At 47.9% G+C, this 22,304-nt stretch overlaps 1 protein-coding gene and 1 long non-coding RNA gene across 51 annotated transcripts in view; both read left to right on the top strand.

The window, feature by feature from the left end:
• The window catches only part of LOC126988204 (titin homolog), a 169,935-nt gene that overhangs the window by 100,956 nt on the left and 46,675 nt on the right, over positions 1 to 22,304 (top strand). For 27 of the 50 annotated variants that reach the window (XM_050846202.1, XM_050846189.1, XM_050846180.1 and 24 more), the window contains 16 exons: positions 2,588 to 2,732; positions 3,849 to 4,001; positions 5,152 to 5,332; positions 5,694 to 5,840; positions 6,507 to 6,654; positions 7,045 to 7,151; positions 7,833 to 8,042; positions 9,645 to 9,827; positions 10,500 to 10,632; positions 11,344 to 11,408; positions 12,296 to 12,432; positions 13,620 to 13,775; positions 16,677 to 16,857; positions 17,538 to 17,834; positions 18,274 to 21,128; positions 21,819 to 21,992. In XM_050846202.1, the coding sequence (XP_050702159.1) occupies positions 2,588 to 2,732; positions 3,849 to 4,001; positions 5,152 to 5,332; positions 5,694 to 5,840; positions 6,507 to 6,654; positions 7,045 to 7,151; positions 7,833 to 8,042; positions 9,645 to 9,827; positions 10,500 to 10,632; positions 11,344 to 11,408; positions 12,296 to 12,432; positions 13,620 to 13,775; positions 16,677 to 16,857; positions 17,538 to 17,834; positions 18,274 to 21,128; positions 21,819 to 21,992 (5,272 nt within the window). Of the gene's footprint in view, positions 1 to 2,587; positions 2,733 to 3,848; positions 4,002 to 5,151; positions 5,333 to 5,693; positions 5,841 to 6,506; positions 6,655 to 7,044; positions 7,152 to 7,832; positions 8,043 to 9,644; positions 9,828 to 10,499; positions 10,633 to 11,343; positions 11,409 to 12,295; positions 12,433 to 13,619; positions 13,776 to 16,676; positions 16,858 to 17,537; positions 17,835 to 18,273; positions 21,129 to 21,731; positions 21,993 to 22,304 lie in introns of all 50 variants that reach the window. The other 23 variants (XM_050846175.1, XM_050846195.1, XM_050846188.1 and 20 more) reach the window with 3 other exon arrangements.
• Positions 12,524 to 13,041, top strand: LOC126988206 (uncharacterized). The gene is made up of 2 exons (XR_007741727.1): positions 12,524 to 12,567; positions 12,762 to 13,041. It is a non-coding gene; the product is annotated as an uncharacterized LOC126988206 (long non-coding RNA).

Genomic DNA, 22,304 nt, shown 5'->3' with positions numbered 1-22,304 from the left:
TACTACTACTACTACTACTACCACTACCGCTACTACTACTAACAATAATAGTAACAATACTGATAATAGTTTAGACACCCCTATGCTCGCAGAAAGAAAACGGAACTCTCTATCTGGCCTTTTCTCCCTTATGCAAAAATCCCTATTGGCGTGAGGCGGCTCAAAAGTTGACATTCTTGGCACGCTCTCCGGCACCTTACGTTCTCTTTCTTTACTGACGTCCGTGTGTGTGTGTGTATGTGTGTGTGTGTGTGTGTGTGGCTGGGAGATTTCCATTATGATGCTTCCCTTTCTTCTTCTTTTTCCTCTTCTTCTTCTTCTTCTTCTTCTGCTTCAAAACATGGTCCCCTTAATAAGCAGACACGGCTATGAAATTTAAAGGGAGGCGAAGGGAGGGAGGGAGAGGGAGAGGGGAGAAGGAGGGGTAGGAAGGGGGCATATCATTAGACCTAAGACGAAAGAATGAAGAAGAAGATCAGAATCTACAAACACCAGGGATCATTCATTCGTTGTAGGATTCGAACCTGTGTTAACCTCCGTCTTGACACTCCGCGATCCTGTTTGCCGGTGAAGTGTGACGCAGTGACTTGTGTTTCTAGGGAGTCTGCGTGTTCGTTCGCTGGGAAAGACGTTCAATCTCATTCAATTTTCATTCTATCATCCATATTTTGCTTCTCTCTATCATATCCACCCTAGTAGAGTCTTGGAGGCCTGAATACTGGTCCTGCCGATACAAGTTCTGATAAGTGTGTGTGTGTGTGTGTGTTATTTGCTTTCCACTGCTCCTACTTCGTGCTCACCTACATACACACAGCGATAAGGAAAGTGAACACCTAGAACCTTGGCGTGAGTGAAGGAATTCCTTAGTGTATGCATTTAGGGAGCTAGACGAAAGAGGCCGAGGAAGAAAACCGGGCTAACGAGACGGGTTTAGTGAAGATAGCGTGGGTGTCGATACTTGCCTATTATGTATGGTTAGGTTTGGTTGTTTTGTGTTTTGTGAGTTACAGTAAATAGATAACATGACGGATTGATAAGAGATAGATAGAGAGATGGAAAGGTGTAGATAGTTAGAGTGAAAGAGAAAGAAGGAGAAAAAGAAAGAGAAGGAAAAGGAGGAGAAAGCAAGAACGAAAAAAAGATAATTTGATAAGTTGAGTTAGTTTGTGATTTCTTAGCTATATCGATGTTTTCCTCTGGTGCACTTTGCTGAATTTGTTCTTAAGATATAGAGCAAAATAATCGTATAAATCGCGCTTGCATCAAATTGTATAGCAGGAAAAGTCGAGATACTATATTTTGTGACGGTGTGAATATTTGATCTCTGCTTACTTCTGTCGCCTAAAGAAAAACTGATTGACGACACTTGTTGAATCTAAGGTACAATGATGTCGATTTTCGCTTCTGTTCGGGGTATTACAGTAAACTTGTATGCATGTGACAGAGCGAATGGTTAATTTTTGCTAACTGTTACCACCGAAACGTCCTAAAGGAAAACTGGTTGATGAAACTTTCTAATCTAAGGTACATTGGGGTCGAGTTTCGCTTCTGTTCGGGGTATTACAGTAACCTTGTATGGATGTTACAGAGCGGACGGTTAAATTTTGCTTACTTCCGCCACTTAAATAAAAACTGATTGATGAAACTTGTTAAATCTGAGGTACATTGGGGTCGAGTTTCGCTTCTGTTCGGGGTATTACATAACCTTGTATGCATGTTACAGAGCGGATGGTTAAATTTTGCTTACTGGTACCACTTAAATAAAAACTGATTGATGAAACTTGTTAAATCTAAGGTACAATGGGGTCGAGTTTCGCTTCTGTTCGGGGTATTACAGTAACCTTGTATGCATGTGACAGAGCGGAGGGTCAAATTTTGCTAACTTCTGCCACTTAAATAAAAACTGATTGATGAAACTTGTTAAATCTAAGGTACAATGGGGTCGAGTTTCGCTTCTGTTCACGGTATTACAGTAACCTTGTATGCATGTGACAGAGCGAATGGTTAAATTTTGCTTACTGGTACCACTTAAATAAAAACTGATTGATGAAACTTGTTAAATCTAAGGTACATTGGGGTCGAGTTTCGTTGTCTTTGTTTCTTTTTCTTTTTCTATACAAACTGTAGGTACGAGTTTATTTATGTTTTTGTTTATATGTTTATTAGAAGGAAGAGCGTCACTACGGATAAGAAATTTTCAGCTGTCAAATTATACAACTCAAGGCTGTTTTATTTTCTTCTTCTTTTTCTTCTTCTTCTTCTTCTTCTTCTTCTTCTTCGTCTTATTATTATTATTATTATTATTATTATTATTATTATTATTATTATTATTATTATTATTATTACTATTACTACTACTACTACTACTACTACTACTACTACTACTACTACTACTACTATTGTTACCACCATTAATAATACCTAATGATAACTGTACTACTTCTACTAATACTTCTTTTTAAATACTACCACTACTACTACTACTACTACTACTACTACTACTACAACTACCACCACTACTAAACTACATACTACTACTACCTCTACCAAACTGCCGAAGGTGACCGAGTGTGTATTGTGTCCACAGGCAGAAGGGAGGGCGCGCATTGGAGGCGGGTCCACACTACTCCAGCACCCAGACGCCGCGCTCCGCCCAGCTGGTCATTCACGATGCCGCCGCGCAGGACTCTGGCACCTACACGGCCGTGGTCACCAAGCGAGATGGCACGCAGGTAGGGCGGGAGGTTGATTTACATAGATTTACATAGATATTCGGCCAGTTGGTACGTTCAGGGTAATTTTGTATTTTGAACCTCCTCTGTACACTTTTAACCGCCACTTTCTTTTCTGAACCCCCACTTTGTGTGTTCTCTTAATCTCCACTTTGTAGGTACTCTTAAACTCCACTTTCTTTTCTGAGCCTCCACTTTGTACTCTTAATCTCCACTTTGTAGGTACTCTTAAACTCCACTTTCTTTTCTGAACCTCCACTTTGTATACTTAATCTCCACTTTGAACTCTTAAACTCCACTTTCTTTTCTGAACCTCCACTTTGTATACTTAATCTCCACTTTGAACTCTTAAACTCCACTTTCTTTTCTGACCCTCCACTTTGTACTCTTAATCTCCACTTTGTAGGTACTCTTAAACTCCACTTTCTTTTCTGAGCCTCCACTTTGTACACTTAATCTCCATTTTGTACTCTTAAACTCCACTTTCTTTTCTGAGCCTCCACTTTGTACACTTAATCTCCACTTTGTAGGTACTCTTAAATTCCACTTTCTTTTCTGAGCCTCCACTTTATACTCTTAAACTTCACTTTCTTTTCTGAGCCTCCACTTTGTACTCTTAATCTCCACTTTGAACTCTTAAACTCCACTTTCTTTTCTGAGCCTCCACTTTGTACTCTTAATCTCCACTTTGAACTCTTAAACTCCACCTTCTTTTCTGAGCCTCCACTTTGTACACTTAATCTCCACTCTGTAGGTACTCTTAAATTCCACTTTCTTTTCTGAGCCTCCACTTTGTACACTTAATCTCCACTTTGTAGGTACTCTTAAACTCCACTTTCTTTTCTGAGCCTCCACTTTGTACTCTTAATCTCCACTTTGTAGGTACTCTTAAACTCCACTTTCTTTTCTGAGCCTCCACTTTGTACACTTAATCTCCACTTTGTAGGTACTCTTAAACTCCACCTTCTTTTCTGAGCCTCCACTTTGTACACTTAATCTCCACTTTGTAGGTACTCTTAAACTCCACCTTCTTTTCTGAACCCCCACTTTGTACTCTTAATCTCCACTCTATTTTCTTAACCTCCACTTCCTCCTATTAACCTCTCGCCTCCACAGGTCCGCGCCAAAGTGTCCCTCAAGGTGGAGAGCCCGGCTGCCACGAGCAAGGCCGAGGCGCCCACCTTTGTGAGGACCCTCAGCGACCAGGCAGCCAAGGTTGGGACTCGGGTCAGGTTCCTGGTGGAGCTTCGCCAGGCCCATGACGTGAAGGTAAGGCACTTGGGGTCTGAATAAGGAGTGTAGAGTTGACCTAACCCGTCCGCTGTGATTGGCACGGATTTGGCCTTCACTGGTAGCCTGGTAACACTCACTCCCAGGTCTTTCTCTGCCTCTGTGGTGGATAGTGGAGTGTTTCCCATGTGGTATTGGTGTGCTGGATATCCCTTCACTGGTAGCCTGGTAACATACACTCCCAGGTCTTTCTCTGCCTCTGTGGTGGATAGTGGAGTGTTTCCCATGTGGTATTGGTGTGCTGGATATCCCTTCACTGGTAGCCTGGTAATGTACACTCCCAGGTCTTTCTCTGCCTCTGTGGTGGATAGTGGAGTGTTTCCCATGTGGTATTGGTATGATGGATATCCCTTCACTGGTAGCCTGGTAACACTCCCAGGTCTTTCTCTGCCTCTGTGGTGGATAGTGGAGTGTTTCCCATGTATTAGTGTGCTGGATATCCCCTCACTGGTAGCCTGGTAACATACACTCCCAGGTCTTTCTCTGCCTCTGTGGTGGATAGTGGAGTGTTTCCCATGTGGTATTGGTGTGCTGGATATCCCTTCACTGGTAGCCTGGTAACATACACTCCCAGGTCTTTCTCTGCCTCTGTGGTGGATAGTGGAGTGTTTCCCATGTGGTATTGGTATGATGGATATCCCTTCACTGGTAGCCTGGTAACATACACTCCCAGGTCTTTCTCTGCCTCTGTGGTGGATAGTGGAGTGTTTCCCATGTGGTATTGGTGTGCTGGATATCCCCTCACTGGTAGCCTGTTAACATACACTCCCAGGTCTTTCCCTGCCTCTGTGGTGGATAGTGGAGTGTTTCCCATGTGGTATTGGTGTGCTGGATATCCCTTCACTGGTAGCCTGTTAACATACACTCCCAGGTCTTTCTCTGCCTCTGTGGTGGATAGTGGAGTGTTTCCCATGTGGAGAGTTACATGGGCTTGCATTGGTGCATAAAGTGATGGGGTTAACTAAAGATGAGTGGTTCTGGTGTTCCATAAGAGTGTTGCATGATGCTTTTATGTGTTTCTAGTGTTCCCTGAGAGTGTTGCAGCATAGTTTAGCATCTCTGGTATGTCTTGAGAGCATTGCAGCATATTTTCAGTACCTGTCAATCATGGGGTATGTGTGTGTTACAGGTCGTCTGGTACCACAACAACATAGAAGTGTCGCAGGACCCGCGCTACCGAATCATCCACGAGGGAAACTTCTTCTGCCTCGACATCTCCCCGCTCAGTGTGTCCGATGAAGGCCCCTGGAAGTGTGTGGCCGAGAACTCCTCCGGCCAGGCCTCCAGCTCCTCCTCCCTCAGAGTCATAGGTCAGGAAACTACGGTCTATTATAAAACACTTCGGCTTCTTACATCAGCTACTTCTAAAGGTCAAAGAGTGGGTCAGTCGGGTTCCAGTGAGTGTTTCTTTAGTTTCATGGTACAGAAGAAGGGTCACACTACCACCAGGGTCATAAAACTACCCCTGGAAATGCCCATGACTCCTAGAAAAGCCTTGTCAGATATGTGTTCTTGGGCGGCAAAATGTCTTATAATGTGACCCTACCTTTTTATTTGTGTATAAGATTGCCTGAGCTTATCCATTGTTGTGCTTAGTCCCTCCCCTCTCCCCTATCAAAGTCTCGGCAATTCTAATGAGTCTAATGTCCTTGTGTCTCTGTGTCCCTTCAGTGCCCAAGGGATACCGAGCGCCCGTGTTCCTGGAGGCACTTGAAGCCCTCCTAACGGCTGAGGGCACCGTGAGCCTCGAGTGCAAGGTTGTCGGAATCCCAACACCCGTCCTTAAGTGGTTCAAGGATGGCGTCGAGATCAAAGCAGGTGAGGAAGATGAGGATTTGATGAGAGACTGACAGGGATGATTAAAGAGGATTGTCAATAACCTAAACCAAGTACCATATTTTTCTGTCTATCTATCTGTCTATCTATATTTTTTTTCACTACTAATCTTCACACATACAAACCCAGTATCATATTTTTCTGTCTATCTATATTTTTTTTCACTATTAATCTTCACACATACAAACCAAGTATCATATTTTTCTTTCTATCTATCTGTCTATCTATATTTTTTTTCACTGCTAATCTTCACACATACAAACCAAGTATCATATTTTTCTGTCTATCTATCTGTCTATCTATATTTTTTTTTACTACTAATCTTCACACATACAAACCCAGTACCATATTTTTCTGTCTATCTATCTGTCTATCTATATTTTTTTTCACTACTAATCTTCACACATACAAACCCAGTATCATATTTTTCTATCTCTCTATCTGTCTATCTATATTTTTTTTCACTTCTAATCTTCACACATACAAACCAAGTACCATATTTTTCTGTCTATCTATCTGTCTATCTATATTTTTTTTCACTTCTAATCTTCACACATACAAACCAAGTATCATATTTTTCTTTCTATCTATCTGTCTATCTATCTATATTTTTTTTCACTACTAATCTTCACACACACACTCTTTCAGGGGACGTGTTCGCCCTCACTGCCAACGCCAACGACCCAACCTCCCTCGGCACCTACACTTGTGAGGCGTCCAACTGCATGGGCCGCGCCGTGTCCTCCTCCAGGGTCAAGGTGGTGCCCAGGGACGCCTCGCTGCTGCCGCCCGAGAGGTGAGGAGGGAGAGAGAGGAAAGAGTGATTAAGGGCAGAACTTGAGCTTTCTATATTTGATTTTTTTTGTGTGTTTATTCGATTTGATTTGATTTGAGTTTTTGTATATTGTAATGAGGTAAATATATGTACAGATAAGGAGGGAAAGTGTGAAAAAAGTTTGGTGGGAGAGAGACGGAACTTGATCTATTCATCTATTTATTTATTTATTTGATTTGACTTGAGTTTATTTATTGAGTAAGGTATAAACATGGATAATTCAGAAGGGGACGATTTACCAAGTGGAAGATGGAAATATTTATAATGGGGAAGACTTAGTGAAGCTGCTTGTACATTAGCGCCCTTTACTGGTGACTGGGGAGTTTGATACCTCTCTTTTTGTGTCCCCAGGAAGGAGGCAAGGTCCCCGACACCCATTGGTCCGCCGCCGGTGTTGCTGGACCGGATGGTGGACCGCAAGGTTAAGGTCGGGGAGAAGGCAAGGTTCAGCGTCAAGGGTGAGGACTTGGACGGCGATCTGTGTTGTGTGTGTTGCGTGTGTTCCGAAAATCTTGTGTTGTTTTGCCTCATGTCCTCTGTTGTCTGTTTTGTTTGTGTTGTCTGTTGTTTTGCTCCATCTTGTGTTCCCTCTTGTCTCTCTGTCTGTTCTTGTCCTATGTTCTGTCTTTGTGTTTATCTGTTTTGTACTGTATTGTCCCTGTTCTGTTTTGTCTCCTGTGTTGCCAGGTTTGTCTGTCTGTGTGTTGTCTGTCTGCTGTTCTAACCTGTGTTCTGTCTGGTCTGTCTGTTTCGTGTTCTGTCAGGGAGAAGGTCAAGGCGTGTTCTGTCTCCTCTCTCTTGTCTGTGTTCTGCCTTTTTTGTCTTCTCTGTGTTCTGTCTTGTCTGTTCTGTGTGTGTGTGTGTGTGTGTGTGTGTGTAGCTATTTGTGTTTTTGTAGAATTTCTTTATTCATTAATTTCTATGTACCTCTTTCTCTGTCTCATTTTGTAGGAGCAGCACCTAGCGATCTTTCTTGTTGTTGTTTTTGTTTTGCCGTTGAGCTGTTTCCCTTGCTGTAAAAAAACAAAGGAAAAAAACAAATTCTCATGGTCCTCTCATAACTTTCCCTCTGGTGTGTGTGTGTGTGTGTGTGTGTGTGTGTGTGTGTTCTCATGGCCTCAACTCCCTCTCTACCACAGCTGAGACTCCGCCTGAGGTTCTGTCCGTGTCCTGGTACCACAACGGGCAGAAAATCGAGCCAAATGACCGGTATCGACTCAGCGATGAGGGCGGGGGGTGGCACATCCTGGAGATCAACCCGTCGGAGATTGGCGACGACGGGGAGTGGAAGGCGGTGGTGAAGAACGAGGGCGGCTACACCACCTCCGTCGGCAACCTCACCCTCTCTGGTCAGTGGCGGCTGCCCTCCTCTGTTTGAACCCGAGAAAGATAAGTCGGGTTTTTGTCCATACAGTCTACATATTCTACGGATCACAAATCATCACTGTAGGCCTTGAATCACTGGTCTTTCAAACATCACCCTACACCACTGTCTCACTAAACTCGTCTCTGTGTAGTGAAACGAGGCTTTGAGTTGGTCATTGAGTCTACATATTCTACGGATCACAAATCATCACTGTAGGCCTTGAATCACTGGTCTTTCAAACATCATTCTGCGTCACTGTCTCACTAAACTCGTCTCTGTGCAGTGAAACGAGGCTTTGAGTTGGTCATTGAGTCTACATATTGTACAGATCACAAATCATCACTGTAGGCCTTGAATCACTGGTCTTTCAAACATCATTCTGCGTCACTGTCTCATTAAACTTGTCTCTGTGCAGTGAAACGAGGCTTTGAGTTGGTCATTGAGTCTACATATTCTACGGATCACAAATCATCACTGTAGGCCTTGAATAACTGGTCTTTCAAACATCACACTTAGTACGTCACTGTCTCACTAAACTCATCTCTGTGTAGCGAAACGAGGCTTTGAGTTGGTCATTGAGTTTTATGATTGGGTTTTGAATAGTGCGAGATTAAATAGGGGAATTAGCTAGAAGTCCTTTTTAGTTTTAACCCAGCAGCAGCGGGGACCATGTTTCTTAATGGTCCCTCTAAGCGAGAAAAATGAGAAAAAATCATCACTCACGCAAACCATTTCATAATATATATCAACACATTTGTGATCAGTTTATGTATCATCTATTTGGGGGGTTTATATCATGGCACAAATTTGGCCCGTCGCTGCTACACGGTAAAGCCACAAATTTGGCCCGTCGCTGCTACACGGTAAAGCCACAAATTTGGCCCGTCGCTGCTACACGGTAAAGCCACAAATTTGGCCCGTCGCTGCTACGGTAAAACCACAAATTTGGCCGTCGCTGCTACACGGTAAAGCCACAAATTTGGCCCGTCGCTGCTACGGTAAACCACAAATTTGGTCGCTGCTACACGGTAAAGCCACAAATTTGGCCCGTCGCTGCTACACGGTAAAGCCACAAATTTGGCCCGTCGCTGCTACATGGTAAAGCCACAAATTTGGCCCGTCGCTGCTACATGGTAAAGCCACAAATTTGGTCGCTGCTACATGGTAAAGCCAAATTTGACGTCGCTGCTACATGGTAAAGCCACAAATTTGGCCCGTCGCTGCTACACGGTAAAGCCACAAATTTGGCCCGTCGCTGCTACATGGTAAAGCCACAAATTTGGCCCGTCGCTGCTACCGGGTCTATATTGACTTTAAATTTACTACAAGAGATAGACTAAATAAATCATGGGATGAGGTCATGCAGAACAAACTATAGAATCTGAACTTGTATAGAGAGATTCCTGGAGGTCAAATAGTAAGGAGAACTCAGCATAAAAAATTAGATTGATGTATATAAATCATGCATATTATAACATTCCAAAAATAATGATCGAATTTGAATCTTACTATATTTCCTCTCTCATAAGTAAGTTTGTAATCATGCCCTTTTCTTCTGCTTATGCTTCTCATTTCTTCCTTTCAGTCCCCAGAAACTACCGAGCTCCGAGGTTCCTGGACAACCTGCGTGCCTTGCTGACCGAGGAGGGGCTGGTGTCCTTTGAGTGTAAGGTCGTTGGCTACCCGACGCCCACCCTCCAGTGGTTCAAGGACGGCCAGGAGCTCAAGCCCGGGGACGTGTATCAGCTCTCCGGCACAAACTCCCTCGGTAAGTCCACAGGGAAGGCATGCAGGAAGGTACGAGAGGTTGATTCAGATGTGTACATATATTGATTTTCTATTTTTAACCCATCCGCTGTGATTGGCATGGATTTGGCCTTCACTGGCAGCCTGGAAACATTGGTTGGTATTATAAGACACAATCACTTCTCACATTAACAATTTCTAAAGGTCAAAGAGGGGGTCAGTCGAGTTCTTTAGAGTGTTTCCTTAGGTTCACGGTACAGAAGAAGGGTCAAACTACCACCAGGGTCATAAAACTACTCCTGGAAATGCCCACAACTCCTATGAAAGACTTGTCACATATGTGCAGCAAAATGTCTTAAAATACGACCCATACACTCCCAGGTCTTTCTCTGCCTCTGTGGTGGATAGTGGAGTGTTTCCCATGTGGTATTGGTGTGCTGGATATCCCCTCCCAAGGTGCAGGACTTTACATATTTCTTCACTGAATTGTAGCAGCCACTTTTTGATCCACTCCTGTAGCTTGGTGATGTCTTCTTGTAGGAAATCCGCAGTCAAGGGCTTAATCCTTTCTCTGCATATGTGTGAGTGTTCTGCGTACTTGACTCACTGCTTGGGGGAGACCGCGTTGCCTCAAGTGAGTGGTAAGTACGTTAAGACATGCACCAAGTCTTACATGCACTTTCTCTCGTTCCAGGGAAGTACTCGTGCATTGCCAGGAACTGCATGGGGGAGGCACGGTCCTCGGCTGAGCTCACCCTCGAGGACATCAAGGCTCACCTGAACGAGGAGGAGAAGGAGCAGCTGCTGGCCACCAACACTCCTCCCAGGCAAGTGCTTCCCCGTAACACACACACAACACGCGGAACACAGAGATAGGGTGGACATGCCCCTCTCAGGACCAAGGGTGTGTCTGCTAAATTGTGTGGACTTATTTCAATAGTATTCACATCAGGAAATATCTTATCTGGGGACGTGATCTGAGGTGTGAATGTGGCGCTCCCTGCTGAAGTGAGGTAAGGGACTTGGGGGTTGATCTTGAGGTATATCTTGTCACGCATCGACCAACTATTCCGGCGTTCTGAGGCAACTTTTCAGACTAAGATTCAAAGATGTGGCAATATGGTCGATCTTTTTCATTTATATTCCTAAGATTAAGAAAAAACGGAAAAAAACGTCTTCCCAACAAAGCGATTTGGTCTCCGTTTGAAAGTCTAAAACAGGGAAAGAGGAAATAGAAACAGAGGCAAAAATACTTGGTTATATTTATTTAGTCATCGGCGAAAGGGAAGTATAAGATACGTTTAAGAAGAAAAGAAAAAAACGTCTTCCCAACAATGCGATTTGGTCTCCATTTGAAAGTCTAAAACAGGGAAAGAGGAAATAGAAATAGAGGCAAAAATACTTGGTTATATTTATTTAGTCATCGGCGAAAGGGAAGTACAAGATACGTTTAAAAAGTCTGTCCGTCTGTGGCTTTATTTTGTCTATGTATCTGTATGTCTATCTACCTGTTGTTAAATATCACCCTTCTCATCCAGGTTCATCCAGGGCCTAAGGAGCCGCGACGTCAAGATTGGTGATGCTCTCAGACTCACCGTGCAAGGTTAGTACAGGGTTTTGATAGTGGGCCGTATTACATGTCATATCCAAGAAGTTTCAGGTACATATAGAGGTTGATTTAGGGGCCGTGTTACAAGTCATATCCAAGAAGTTAAGGGTCCAAACAGAGGTCGATTTAGGGGCCGTGTTACAAGTCATATCCAAGAAGTTTCGGGTACATATAGAGGTCGATTTAGGGGCTGTGTTACAAGTCATATCCAAGAAGTTTCGGGTACATATAGAGGTCGATTTAGGGGCTGTGTTATGAGTCAAATCCAAGAAGTTTTGGGTACATACAGAGGTCGATTTAGGGGCTGTGTTATGAGTCAAATCCAAGAAGTTAAGGGTCCAAACAGAGGTCGATTTAGGGGCTGTGTTATGAGTCAAATCCAAGAAGTTTTGGGTACATACAGAGGTTGATTTAGGGGGCGTGTTACAAGTCATATCCAAGAAGTTTCAGGTCCCGACAGAGTTATTCATCCCAAACTCTGTCGGGACTTGAAACTCCTTGGATTCGACTTGTAAGACGACCCCTAAACCAAACTCTATCGGGGCCCAAAACTTCTCCGATTTGACTTATAATACGGCCCAGTGTCTCATCAATACAGAAGCCAGTCTGGTGTTTGTGTTTACCTAGTCATGCTATACAGGAAGCGAGATGCAGTCTTAGGGTCGCGCATCAATATGTAATAAATCAAACCTGTATTTTTATTTATTTTTTACAGTAAAGGAAACAGCTCAAGGGCACAAAAAAAAGGAAACAATAATAAAAAAAAGCCCGCTACTCGCTGCTCCTAAAAAGAATCCAAAGAGGTGGCCGAAAGAGAGGTCGATTTCGGGAGGAGAGGTGCCCTGATACCTATTTCCAACATGTCCTTCCTGCCCCCACAGTGACGGTGATGCCCTCCCCCTCCGTCACCTGGTACCACGAGGACGAGATCATTGGAGACTCACGCAAGTACCACACCAGCCATCAGGAGCCCGGCATCTTCCACCTCGACATCGACCGCGTGGAGATGGCAGACCAGGTGGGTGACGCGGCTGGCATATTCTGCGATGTCTGCTATCATGTGATCTGGATATCTATTTTTATCAGTTAACCCATCCGCTGCGATTGCCATGGATTCCTCCTTCACTGGTAGCCTGGTAACATACACTCCCAGGTCTTTCTCTGCCTCTGTGGTGGATAGCGGAGTGTTTCCCATGTGGTATTGGTGTGCTGGATATCCCTTCACTGGTAGCCTGGTAACATACACTCCCAGGTCTTTCTCTGCCTCTGTGGTGGATAGCGGAGTGTTTCCCATGTGGTATTGGTGTGCTGGATATCCCTTCACTGGTAGCCAACATACACTCCCAGGTCTTTCTCTGCCTCTGTGGTGGATAGTGGAGTGTTTCCCATGTGGTATTGGTGTGCTGGATATCCCTTCACTGGTAGCCTGGTAACATACACTCCCAGGTCTTTCTCTGCCTCTGTGGTGGATAGCGGAGTGTTTCCCATGTGGTATTGGTATGCTGGATATCCCTTCACTGGTAGCCTGGTAACATACACTCCCAGGTCTTTCTCTGCCTCTGTGGTGGATAGTGGAGTGTTTCCCATGTGGTATTGGTGTGCTGGATATCCCTTCACTGGTAGCCTGGTAACATACACTTCCAGGTCTTTCTCTGCCTCTGTGGTGGATAGTGGAGTGTTTCCCATGTGGTATTGGTGTGCTGGATATCCCCTCCCAAGGTGCAGGACTTTACATTTTTCTTCATTGAATTGTAGCAGCCACCTGGGACTATATTTTACCAGGCTACCAGTGAAGGCCAAATCCGTGTCTAATCACAGCGGACGGGTTAAGAATACAACCCCACATATGTTACCAGGCTACCAGTGAAGGCCAAATCCGTGTCTAATCACAGTGGACGGGTTAAGAATACAACCCCACATATGTTACCAGGCTACCAGTGAAGGCCAAATCCATGTCTAATCACAGCGGACGGGTTAAGAATACAACCCCACATATGTTACCAGGCTACCAGTGAAGGCCAAATCCATGTCTAATCACAGCGGACGGGTTAAGAATACAACCCCACATATGTTACCAGGCTACCAGTGAAGGCCAAATCCGTGTCTAATCACAGCGGACGGGTTAAGAATACACAGCACTACAATAAACAACATACGAAATTAAGACTTGGGCTGGAGTCTGACCCACTTACGATGTGTTTGCAGGGTGAGTGGAAGTCTGTGGCCAGCAATGATTATGGCCACAGCGTCACGGCCACCTCTGTCAAGCTGGTTATCCCACGCCATTATAAGAAGCCCGTTTTCCTGGAGCCCCTGCAAGCTGTTCTTTCGCAGGAGGGAACCGTCAACTTGGAGTGCAAGGTGATGTCTCTTAATGTTTTGTAACCTCAACTTTCAACTGATTAGCGGGGTTTTTTATTTTTCATTTTCTATTTGTTGTCCTTAAGTTGCTCTATCTATCTATATGTCATGTTTTGCAACCTCAACTTTCAACTGATTAGCAGGTTTTTTATTTTTCATTTTCTATTTGTTGTCCTTAAGTTGCTCTATCTATCTATATGTCATGTTTTGCAACCTCAACTCATAGACTTCACAATCTCTTGACGGGAAACGGGGCGCGGGGCCGATTCGCAGGGGGCCGATTTTCAAAAATTTAAAATTTAAATATTTTCAAAACCAAAGCAGCTAGCGACCTGAAACTAAAACAGGCACCTCCCTTAGGCATATATGAGTCTCCATGAGCAGCGGTATCAAAAAATTCAAAGTCGTTCCCTAATAAAATCCCGATTAATTGTTTTTTATATAAGTATAACAAAACTTAAAAAGGCTATAAAATCCTCAGATTTTACGCTAGATGCACAAACATCACCAAATGCAGAGATAATCACTTATATTTTCAGAATCAATAGCAATATTTAGCATATCTTATAAGTTTTTGCCCGAAATAGCTACTTATTTTTCTTTTATTTAGTGCAATTTTTTACGTAAGTTTTTAACATCTAATAAATCACTTAATTTTCACATTAAAACTTAATAATTGAGGAAAGCATGCATAAACTTCTTAATTTTAATCAACAAAAGCAAAATATTCATTTTCTATATACAATCACAACTTATTTTGGTTGAATTCGATGTCACTATTGCCGCAGCACGTCTTGCCGGCTATCTGGCCCTCGTCCCTGAACAATCACTTTAGCCTTTTGGCCTATGACTTGTGGGCCCCGGTCAGTTTCCTGGACTTGTACACGTCCCTGTTCCTCGCCGTCTCCTTCCTGCCCTCCTCGATACTGCTCCTCTTCCTGCCGGTTGGCTGCTTCAAGGCCTTGTTCTTCCTCGCTTCTGAGGTCACGTCCTTGGAGAAATTAGCACCGAAACAGTTGAAGAGGGACCTGCTGATGTGCGGCAAGATGGTGTTGGCCAGGTTGTGCCCTCCTGGCACCTGTACCCCTGCAAGGTCGGGTCTGAGGCCGCCAGGAACTCCAGGAGGTGCCTGAACCCGTCCCTGTGGCGCATGGCAAGGGAGGAACCTCAACCTGCGCTCCTTCTTGTCCTCCCTGCATCAGGGAGTCCCAGCGACATCCCGAAGGACGCCATGTGGGCCATTGGGAGAGATGGCCGCTTCAGGACCGCCCGGCCCGTCTCCAGCTCTCCCCTGTCGACCAGCTCGACCAGGGCGTCGAACATCACAGAGGGCGGGTCGCCCTCTCGAGCTCCACGGTAATCTTCATCTCCTCCTGCTGGGCAAGCTCCTGCTTGCAGCACTCAACACAGAGGAGTTGGCCTGGACCTTCCTGGCCAGGTAGCAGCGAGTGGTGCCGACCGCGGCGAGCAACTCGTCCGTCGGCGGGTCCGGCTGGTCGTCGGCCAGCTCCCTGGCAAGCTGGGCCAAGATCACCTCGTCGTCCTCCTTCTCCTCTGCCTTGGCCCGGTCCAGGTCGGCCTGCACGTCCCCGGGAAGAACCCGACGAGCTTCAGCAAATGCAGGCGCTGGGCCAACCTGTTGCTCACCATGAAGTTCTGCACGCCGTCCAGTAGTTGGCGCCGCACATGGTGCGGCGCTTGCCAGAGTGCTCAGTCGGGTCAGAGTTGGCCTTCCCCATGCACACATACTCGACCCCGTGGGACGTAGTGAACAGCCCCCTCACTACCACACTGCACTGAACACACCACTGCACTGCACACAACACTGAGTCACTGCACTGATGGCGTAGTCTGGCTCCTCCACAGTTTACTCCACGGGTTCGCGGCGTACTCATATCTTGTGTATCCTCCGTCACTTCCACTCGATCCACTGCCTTCTGTGTCTTCTTGTATCGTCCTCTGGATCCTTGCAGTTGTGGGGAAGGGTACAGAGACGATGAATAACTGTAGGTCCTTTACTTGGAGAGTAAACAGAGGCAGGACAGCGATAATCCTTTACAGAGGGGAAGTGCCCAGCTGACTGCGTGCCTAAGGCGAGTTAGGCGACGCGGCAACTGAGCTGAGTTGCCATGTAGGCACTAACTAAACGTACATTTCTTGTTTCCTAATACGTAAAACTGTGGACTTCACTATCCTACAGTTATCATTCATTTTACGTAAAGATTTCAACCTAAAGTTACGCAAATTTGCCATTTTTTACACAACGTTTTCAAAGTGCACGCATGGTGCTATTTTATATAAGTTACCTTGAATCCTCGACCAAATCACTCTAGAGACACTCCTGCCTGCTTGTATGCACTAAAACTTGAAGATTTCGTCCTGTTTCCACTTAAATTCGGAGTAAGAACGCAGAGTGTGTTTGAGTTGTCGCAGTGAAAGTCGCCATAACAATCGGCCCCTTACGCGAAGCCAGCGCGCCAAGACTGAAGAGATTTCCCGTCAACTAGTTGTGAAGTCTATGCTCAACTTTCAACTGATTAGCGGATTTTTTATTTTTCATTTTCTATTTGTTGTCCTTAAGTTGCTTCCTGTACTGTCTATCTATCTGTATCTCATGTTTTGCAACCTCAACTTTCAACTGATTAGCGGATTTTTTATTTTTCATTCTTTTTGTTGTCCTTGAGTTGCTTCCTGTACTGTCTATCCATCTATCTTTATCTATATATCAGTATGTAACTATTTTTCTGCCATGAGCACTGATTGGTATAGCAGATAGAGATCGTTCAGCATCCCCGACACACACACACACACACACACACACACACACACACACACACACACACACACACAAAAAGTAGGAATTGCCAAACCTGCCCTGACTGTGTGGTGTTGGCGGCACAGGTCATCGGTGTGCCGCAGCCAGTGCTCAAGTGGTACAAGGACGGGGTGGAGCTGCAGCCCGGCGACATCCACCGCATCATCAGCGGCGAGGATGGGACCTGCTGCCTCGGGACCTACACCTGTGAGGCCTACAACGTCATGGGCTCGTCCTCCTCCTCGGCCTCCCTCCTCGGCTTTGAGGGTAAGGCGTCGCAGCTTGTGTTGTGGGGTTGACGTCGGACAGGAAAAGAAATGTGACTCAGATTTATTTTAAGCCTTGCAGCCAAAACCAGGCATGAAAATGTTATCTCTTAAATCCTTCTGATCCAGAACTTAGGAACACACACACACCTGCAGGAGTGTAATGTTTTTGTATGTTTATGGATCCATCACAAAGTCACAGCCTGCCGGGGTGGCGGGTGCCTGAGGTGGGCTGCACCACACTTTTCTCATTTAGTCTTTTCCCAGAGGCTACACGGCTAGTCTCCTTGAGGGAAATCCCAACACTTTCAGTAGTCATTGTGCCAGGCTCAACAAACACTTTCAGTAGTCATTAGGCCAGGCTCAACAAACACTTTCAGTAATCATTGTGCCAGGCTCAACAAACACTTTCAGTAATCATTGTGCCAGGCTCAACAAACACTTTCAGTAATCATTGTGCCAGGCTCAACAAACACTTTCAGTAATCATTGTGCCAGGCTCAACAAACACTTTCAGTAATCATTGTGCCAGACTCAACAAACACTTGATCCACACAAAATAAATTCTTTTGAACTTGTTGCCTTTAAATTTCAAAGATTTTTGAAGAAAAAACTGCCACACTGTTTAGTTGTGAGGAACACCTGAATGTGTGGAGTAATGAATCCTGTGATGCTACTTCAGACAAATTCTTGGAGAAGGAGCGAGCCAAGGGTGAGGCGACCGCCCTGGCCGACCTGCGTGGTATCGCCAGGAACCCGTCCCTCTCCACCATCAACGAGGAGCGCTCCTCGCAGATCTCCATGTACGAGTCCGCCATGTCCGAGGCCTCGGGGCTGGACGACGAGAGAGCCGACGTGTCCGTCAGCATCGACGGCAAGGAGATCTCCCTCTCCCTCTATGACACGCCGGACATATCCGAGGCCGAGGCCAAGCAGATCGCTGAGATATACGCTGAAGAAATCTCTGACCACATCGCAGGTATGAGGCCGCTCAGTGCCCGGCGTGGCGTGTGGTGGTGTTTTCCTGGGTGCCGGGCGTGGAGGGAGTCATGGGAGGGAAAATTAGTCCTGTTGGGTTGTGCCACACCTTGTCAAAGCCTGATGATGATTAAGGAGCTGGTGTGTTGTGTGTCAGGGCACAGCCGTGGCTTGACTCTAATACACCGCCCATTACTGCCCTGGCATCACAGCGTCACGGTCTGTGGTTGGGAATAGCCTCAACCTCAACTTGTTTTTGCCCCAGCAATAAGTAGTTCCATGTGAGACTCTCCTGTGCCCGGTGCTGCTGCTGCACGAAATGAGGTCATAAATAATGCAGCAATGTTGTAAGTGTAGCTGGTCCATAACTGCTGTTAAATTCTGGTTCAAAACATTGTTCTGCGGTGCGGTGAATAACAGTGAAGTGCACTTTGTTTCAGCCCACGAGAAGAACATCCAGGCGGAGCTGCCTCCCCTGCGCTTCACCCGGGAGACCTCCTGCAAGGGCCCCCTGCTGATGGAGGCCATGGTGATCGACGTGGAGAACGAGGCCTTCGAGGAGTACATGAGCCTCACCGACGTGCCCTACGACGACGCCAGGACCGAGGCGGACGTGGAGGAGCTGTCACCCTTGGAGGCTCTGGTCGTCGAGGAAAGGGAAGCGCTGCGCTCCGATATCGCTGACCTCTCCGACATGGAGTCGTGGGAGGAGGAAACCCTGACGGCACACACCGTGGACCCCGAGGGCCGGGCCGTGGCTCAGGTCAGCAGGCAGGACGTGCTGCAGCATGACCTCCGAACCCTCAGCGAGCAGGGAATGACAATCCTGCAGGAGCGCGGGGAGGCGAGGCGCGTCCTGGCCCAGGGCGAGGCGGCGGTGGTGGAGGAGGCGCAGGTGATGAGCGCTGCGGCCAAAACCTTCAGCGGGGACGAGGCTCAGGCCACCCGGGCCGAGGCTCAGGTGCTGCCGGGGCTGGCCGTGGCGCAGACAGGGGAGCAGGCCGTCTTGACGGACGTTCAACAAATGCAAGGTGAGAGGAAGCAAGCCAAGCGGTCCATTGAGGCGCGCGAGGCAGCGGTGACCCAGCAGCAGCAGGCGCTCTCTGATGAAGGCACGCTGTCCGACGTGTCCAGCATGAGCAGGCCCAGTGAGCAGCAGGCCGGCCTGGTGGTGCAGGAGGCCGTCAAGGTTGGCTCCCAGCAGCCAGTGGAGGAAGCCACATCCTTGGAGTCTGAAGAGAGACCTTCCAAGAAAGCCAGGAAGGCCTCGGCCAAGAAGGTGCAGCAGGCCGTGGAGGCGGCCGTTGTTCAGGCCCAGGAGGTGTGTGAGGGTGAGGGGAAGGTTGCCTCTGCCCAGCAGGAGGCCCAGCAGGCACTTGTTGGCCAGGTCCCGGCAGCGGCCGTGGCCCAGCAGCAGGAGCAGCAGCTCCTCTCTGTGGCGGAGGACCTGTCCCCGCACCCCCGGCTGGAGGAGACGGAGGCTGACTTCAGTGACCTCCACTCCTTCCTGGAGCCCATGCAGCTTGCCGAGCAGTACGGCTTTGAGTACGCCGAGGCCTTTGAGGCGCTCACCCCCGAGCAGCAGATGGCTTTCCAAATTGACCCAAGTTACCGAGAGGCTCTCATCGTGGCAATAAGGGAAGGCCACTCCCAGCTCGGGGAGTTGTCGCAGCAGAGCATCCGGGAGGCCCAGGCGTACCCCCACCAGATCCTGCACGAGGCCTTAGAGAGCTATGAGCAGATGGGGATGTCCGGCGACTTCAGGGACATCAGCGAATACATGCGGGCCATGAGTGACCGGGCTCAGGTGCTCACGGAGGCGGCCAGGGAGGCCGTCATGGTCCAGGAGGCCGATGTTGACGACGCCAACCTCAATGTGTTCAGCAAGGAAGACATGGCGTCCATGCTGACCACGGCCGAGGAGAAGAGCGGCTCACTGGCCGAGTACATCGTGGTGCAGGAGGCGGATCTGCAGGCCGAGGCAACCATTGTGTCCCAGCGGCCTGCAGCCCACCCCGAGAAGGCTGTGGCGGGCATCGTGGAGGGCGCCGCAGAGTCTGCCACCGTCGGAGAGCCTCCCGTGGTGGCTGAGATGGGCAAGCCTGGGGAGAAGAAGGAGAAGAAGAGATCCGCTGCTGAATCTGCTGCTGGGGGTGAGGGGGAGGCAGCAGAAGCCTCCCAGCAGGCCACAGCAGCCGCCAAGAAGGCCAAGGTTGAGCAGGGTGTGGAGGCCATGGACATGGCCGGCCTCACCCCAGAACAGATTGAGGCCAAGAAGAAGGAGCTGAAGGCAAAGATAGAGAGTCTTCAGGCCAGGAAGGAAGGGGAGCTGTGCAAGACCCCGAGCACAGAGTCCCTCACCTCGGAGTCCCTGGAGACTGACGAGGCAAAGAAGAAGGAAACAAAAGAGGAGTCAAAGAAAAAGAAGAAGGAAGAAGAAGCCAAAGCCAAAGCAGCTAAGAAGAAGAGAAAGCTGAGTGGCGAGCAGGAAAAGAAAGACGATCTGGACAAAAAGAAAAAGTCACCCGACTCCCCCGCCGCCGAAGGTGACGGCGAGGAGGCGGCCGAGAGCCTGTCCCAGGAGGAGGAGCAGCCCGAGGGGAAAGGGAAGAAGAAAAAGAAGAGCCTTGTGTCTGGAATGAAGTCAGCAATAGCATCCAAAGTCTCTGAGGTAAAGTCAGCCATCGTGTCCATGGTGGGCAAGAAGCCAGAGACAGCGGAGACCTCCACCACGGGAGAGCCCGGCCCAGGCACCACGCAGCAGGGCCCGGAGGAGGCACCCGGCAGGGAGGAGGAGCCTTCCACCCAGGAGGCTCTGGTGGCCAAGAGGGAGGAAGTCCTGGCCAAGAAGAAGGAGCTGCAGGCCAAGCAGGAGGCGGCCCTGAGGGTGCGGGAGACCAGCGAGGAGCCGAGTGACCACACCAGTGAGACAACCTCTGAGGACAAGACGGATGAAAAGGTTGGGCTGAAGCTTCAGGCTGAAGCCTCTGACTTATATGAAGAATCTTCTATTCAAATGGATGCCACATTTTCACTTAAAAAGAAGAAACTGGGTGACAAAAAAGATGAAGCTGAACAGCCCTCAGTAGAGGAGGAGGGAACAGTGACCCTGAAGAAGGGCAAAGGCTTTGGCAAGGATGAAGCGTCCGCTGAGCTGTCCTTAGACTTACAGGCTGACAAGGCTGACGCAAAGAAGGCAAAGCCCAAGCCAGCTGGCGAGGGAGAGGAGCAGGAAGGCAAGCCAGCTGAGGCCAAGGCTCTGACAGAAGAGGACGTTGCTGCCAAGAAGAAGAAGGCCCTCTTGAAGGAGAAGGGAGAGGAAGTGGAGGGCGAGGAAGCCAAGGGACTTAAAGAGGAGGAAGTTGCTGCCAAGAAAAAGAAGGCCTTGATGAAGGACAAGGGGGAGGAAGTGGAGGGCGAGGAAGCCAAGGGACTTAAAGAGGAGGAAGTTGCTGCCAAGAAGAAGAAGGCCTTGATGAAGGAGAAGGGGGAGGAAGTGGAGGGCGAGGAAGGGACTTAAGAGGAGGAAGTTGCTGCCAAGAAGAAGAAGGCCCTCTTGAAGGAGAAGGGAGAGGAAGTGGAGGGCGAGGAAGCCAAGGGACTTAAAGAGGAGGAAGTTGCTGCCAAGAAGAAGAAGGCCTTGATGAAGGAGAAGGGAGAGGAAGTGGAGGGCGAGGAAGCCAAGGGACTTAAAGAGGAGGAAGTTGCTGCCAAGAAGAAGAAGGCCTTGATGAAGGACAAGGGAGAGGAAGTGGAGGGCGAGGAAGCCAAGGGGCTGAAGGAAGAAGATGTTGCTGCCAAGAAGAAGAAGGCCTTGATGAAGGAGAAGGGGGAGGAAGTGGAGGGCGAGGAAGCCAAGGGACTTAAAGAGGAGGAAGTTGCTGCCAAGAAGAAGAAGGCCTTGATGAAGGACAAGGGGGAGGAAGTGGAGGGCGAGGAAGCCAAGGGACTTAAAGAGGAGGAAGTTGCTGCCAAGAAGAAGAAGGCCCTCTTGAAGGAGAAGGGAGAGGAAGTGGAGGGCGAGGAAGCCAAGGGACTTAAAGAGGAGGAAGTTGCTGCCAAGAAGAAGAAGGCCCTCTTGAAGGAGAAGGGAGAGGAAGTGGAGGGCGAGGAAGCCAAGGGGCTGAAGGAAGAAGATGTTGCTGCCAAGAAGAAGAAGGCCCTCTTGAAGGAGAAGGGAGAGGAAGTGGAGGGCGAGGAAGCCAAGGGACTTAAAGAGGAGGAAGTTGCTGCCAAGAAGAAGAAGGCCCTCTTGAAGGAGAAGGGAGAGGAAGTGGAGGGCGAGGAAGCCAAGGGACTTAAAGAGGAAGAAGTTGCTGCCAAGAAGAAGAAGGCCCTCTTGAAGGAGAAGGGAGAGGAAGTGGAGGGCGAGGAAGCCAAGGGGCTGAAGGAAGAAGATGTTGCTGCCAAGAAGAAGAAGACCTTGATGAAGGACAAGGGAGAGGAAGTAGAAGGAGAGGAAGCCAAGGGG

Source organism: Eriocheir sinensis, chromosome 68 (assembly GCF_024679095.1).
Source record: "Eriocheir sinensis breed Jianghai 21 chromosome 68, ASM2467909v1, whole genome shotgun sequence".
Lineage (NCBI taxonomy): Eukaryota > Metazoa > Arthropoda > Malacostraca > Decapoda > Varunidae > Eriocheir > Eriocheir sinensis.
The sequence above is the reverse complement of the archived record's forward strand: the minus strand, read 5'-3'. Positions and strand labels throughout refer to the sequence as shown.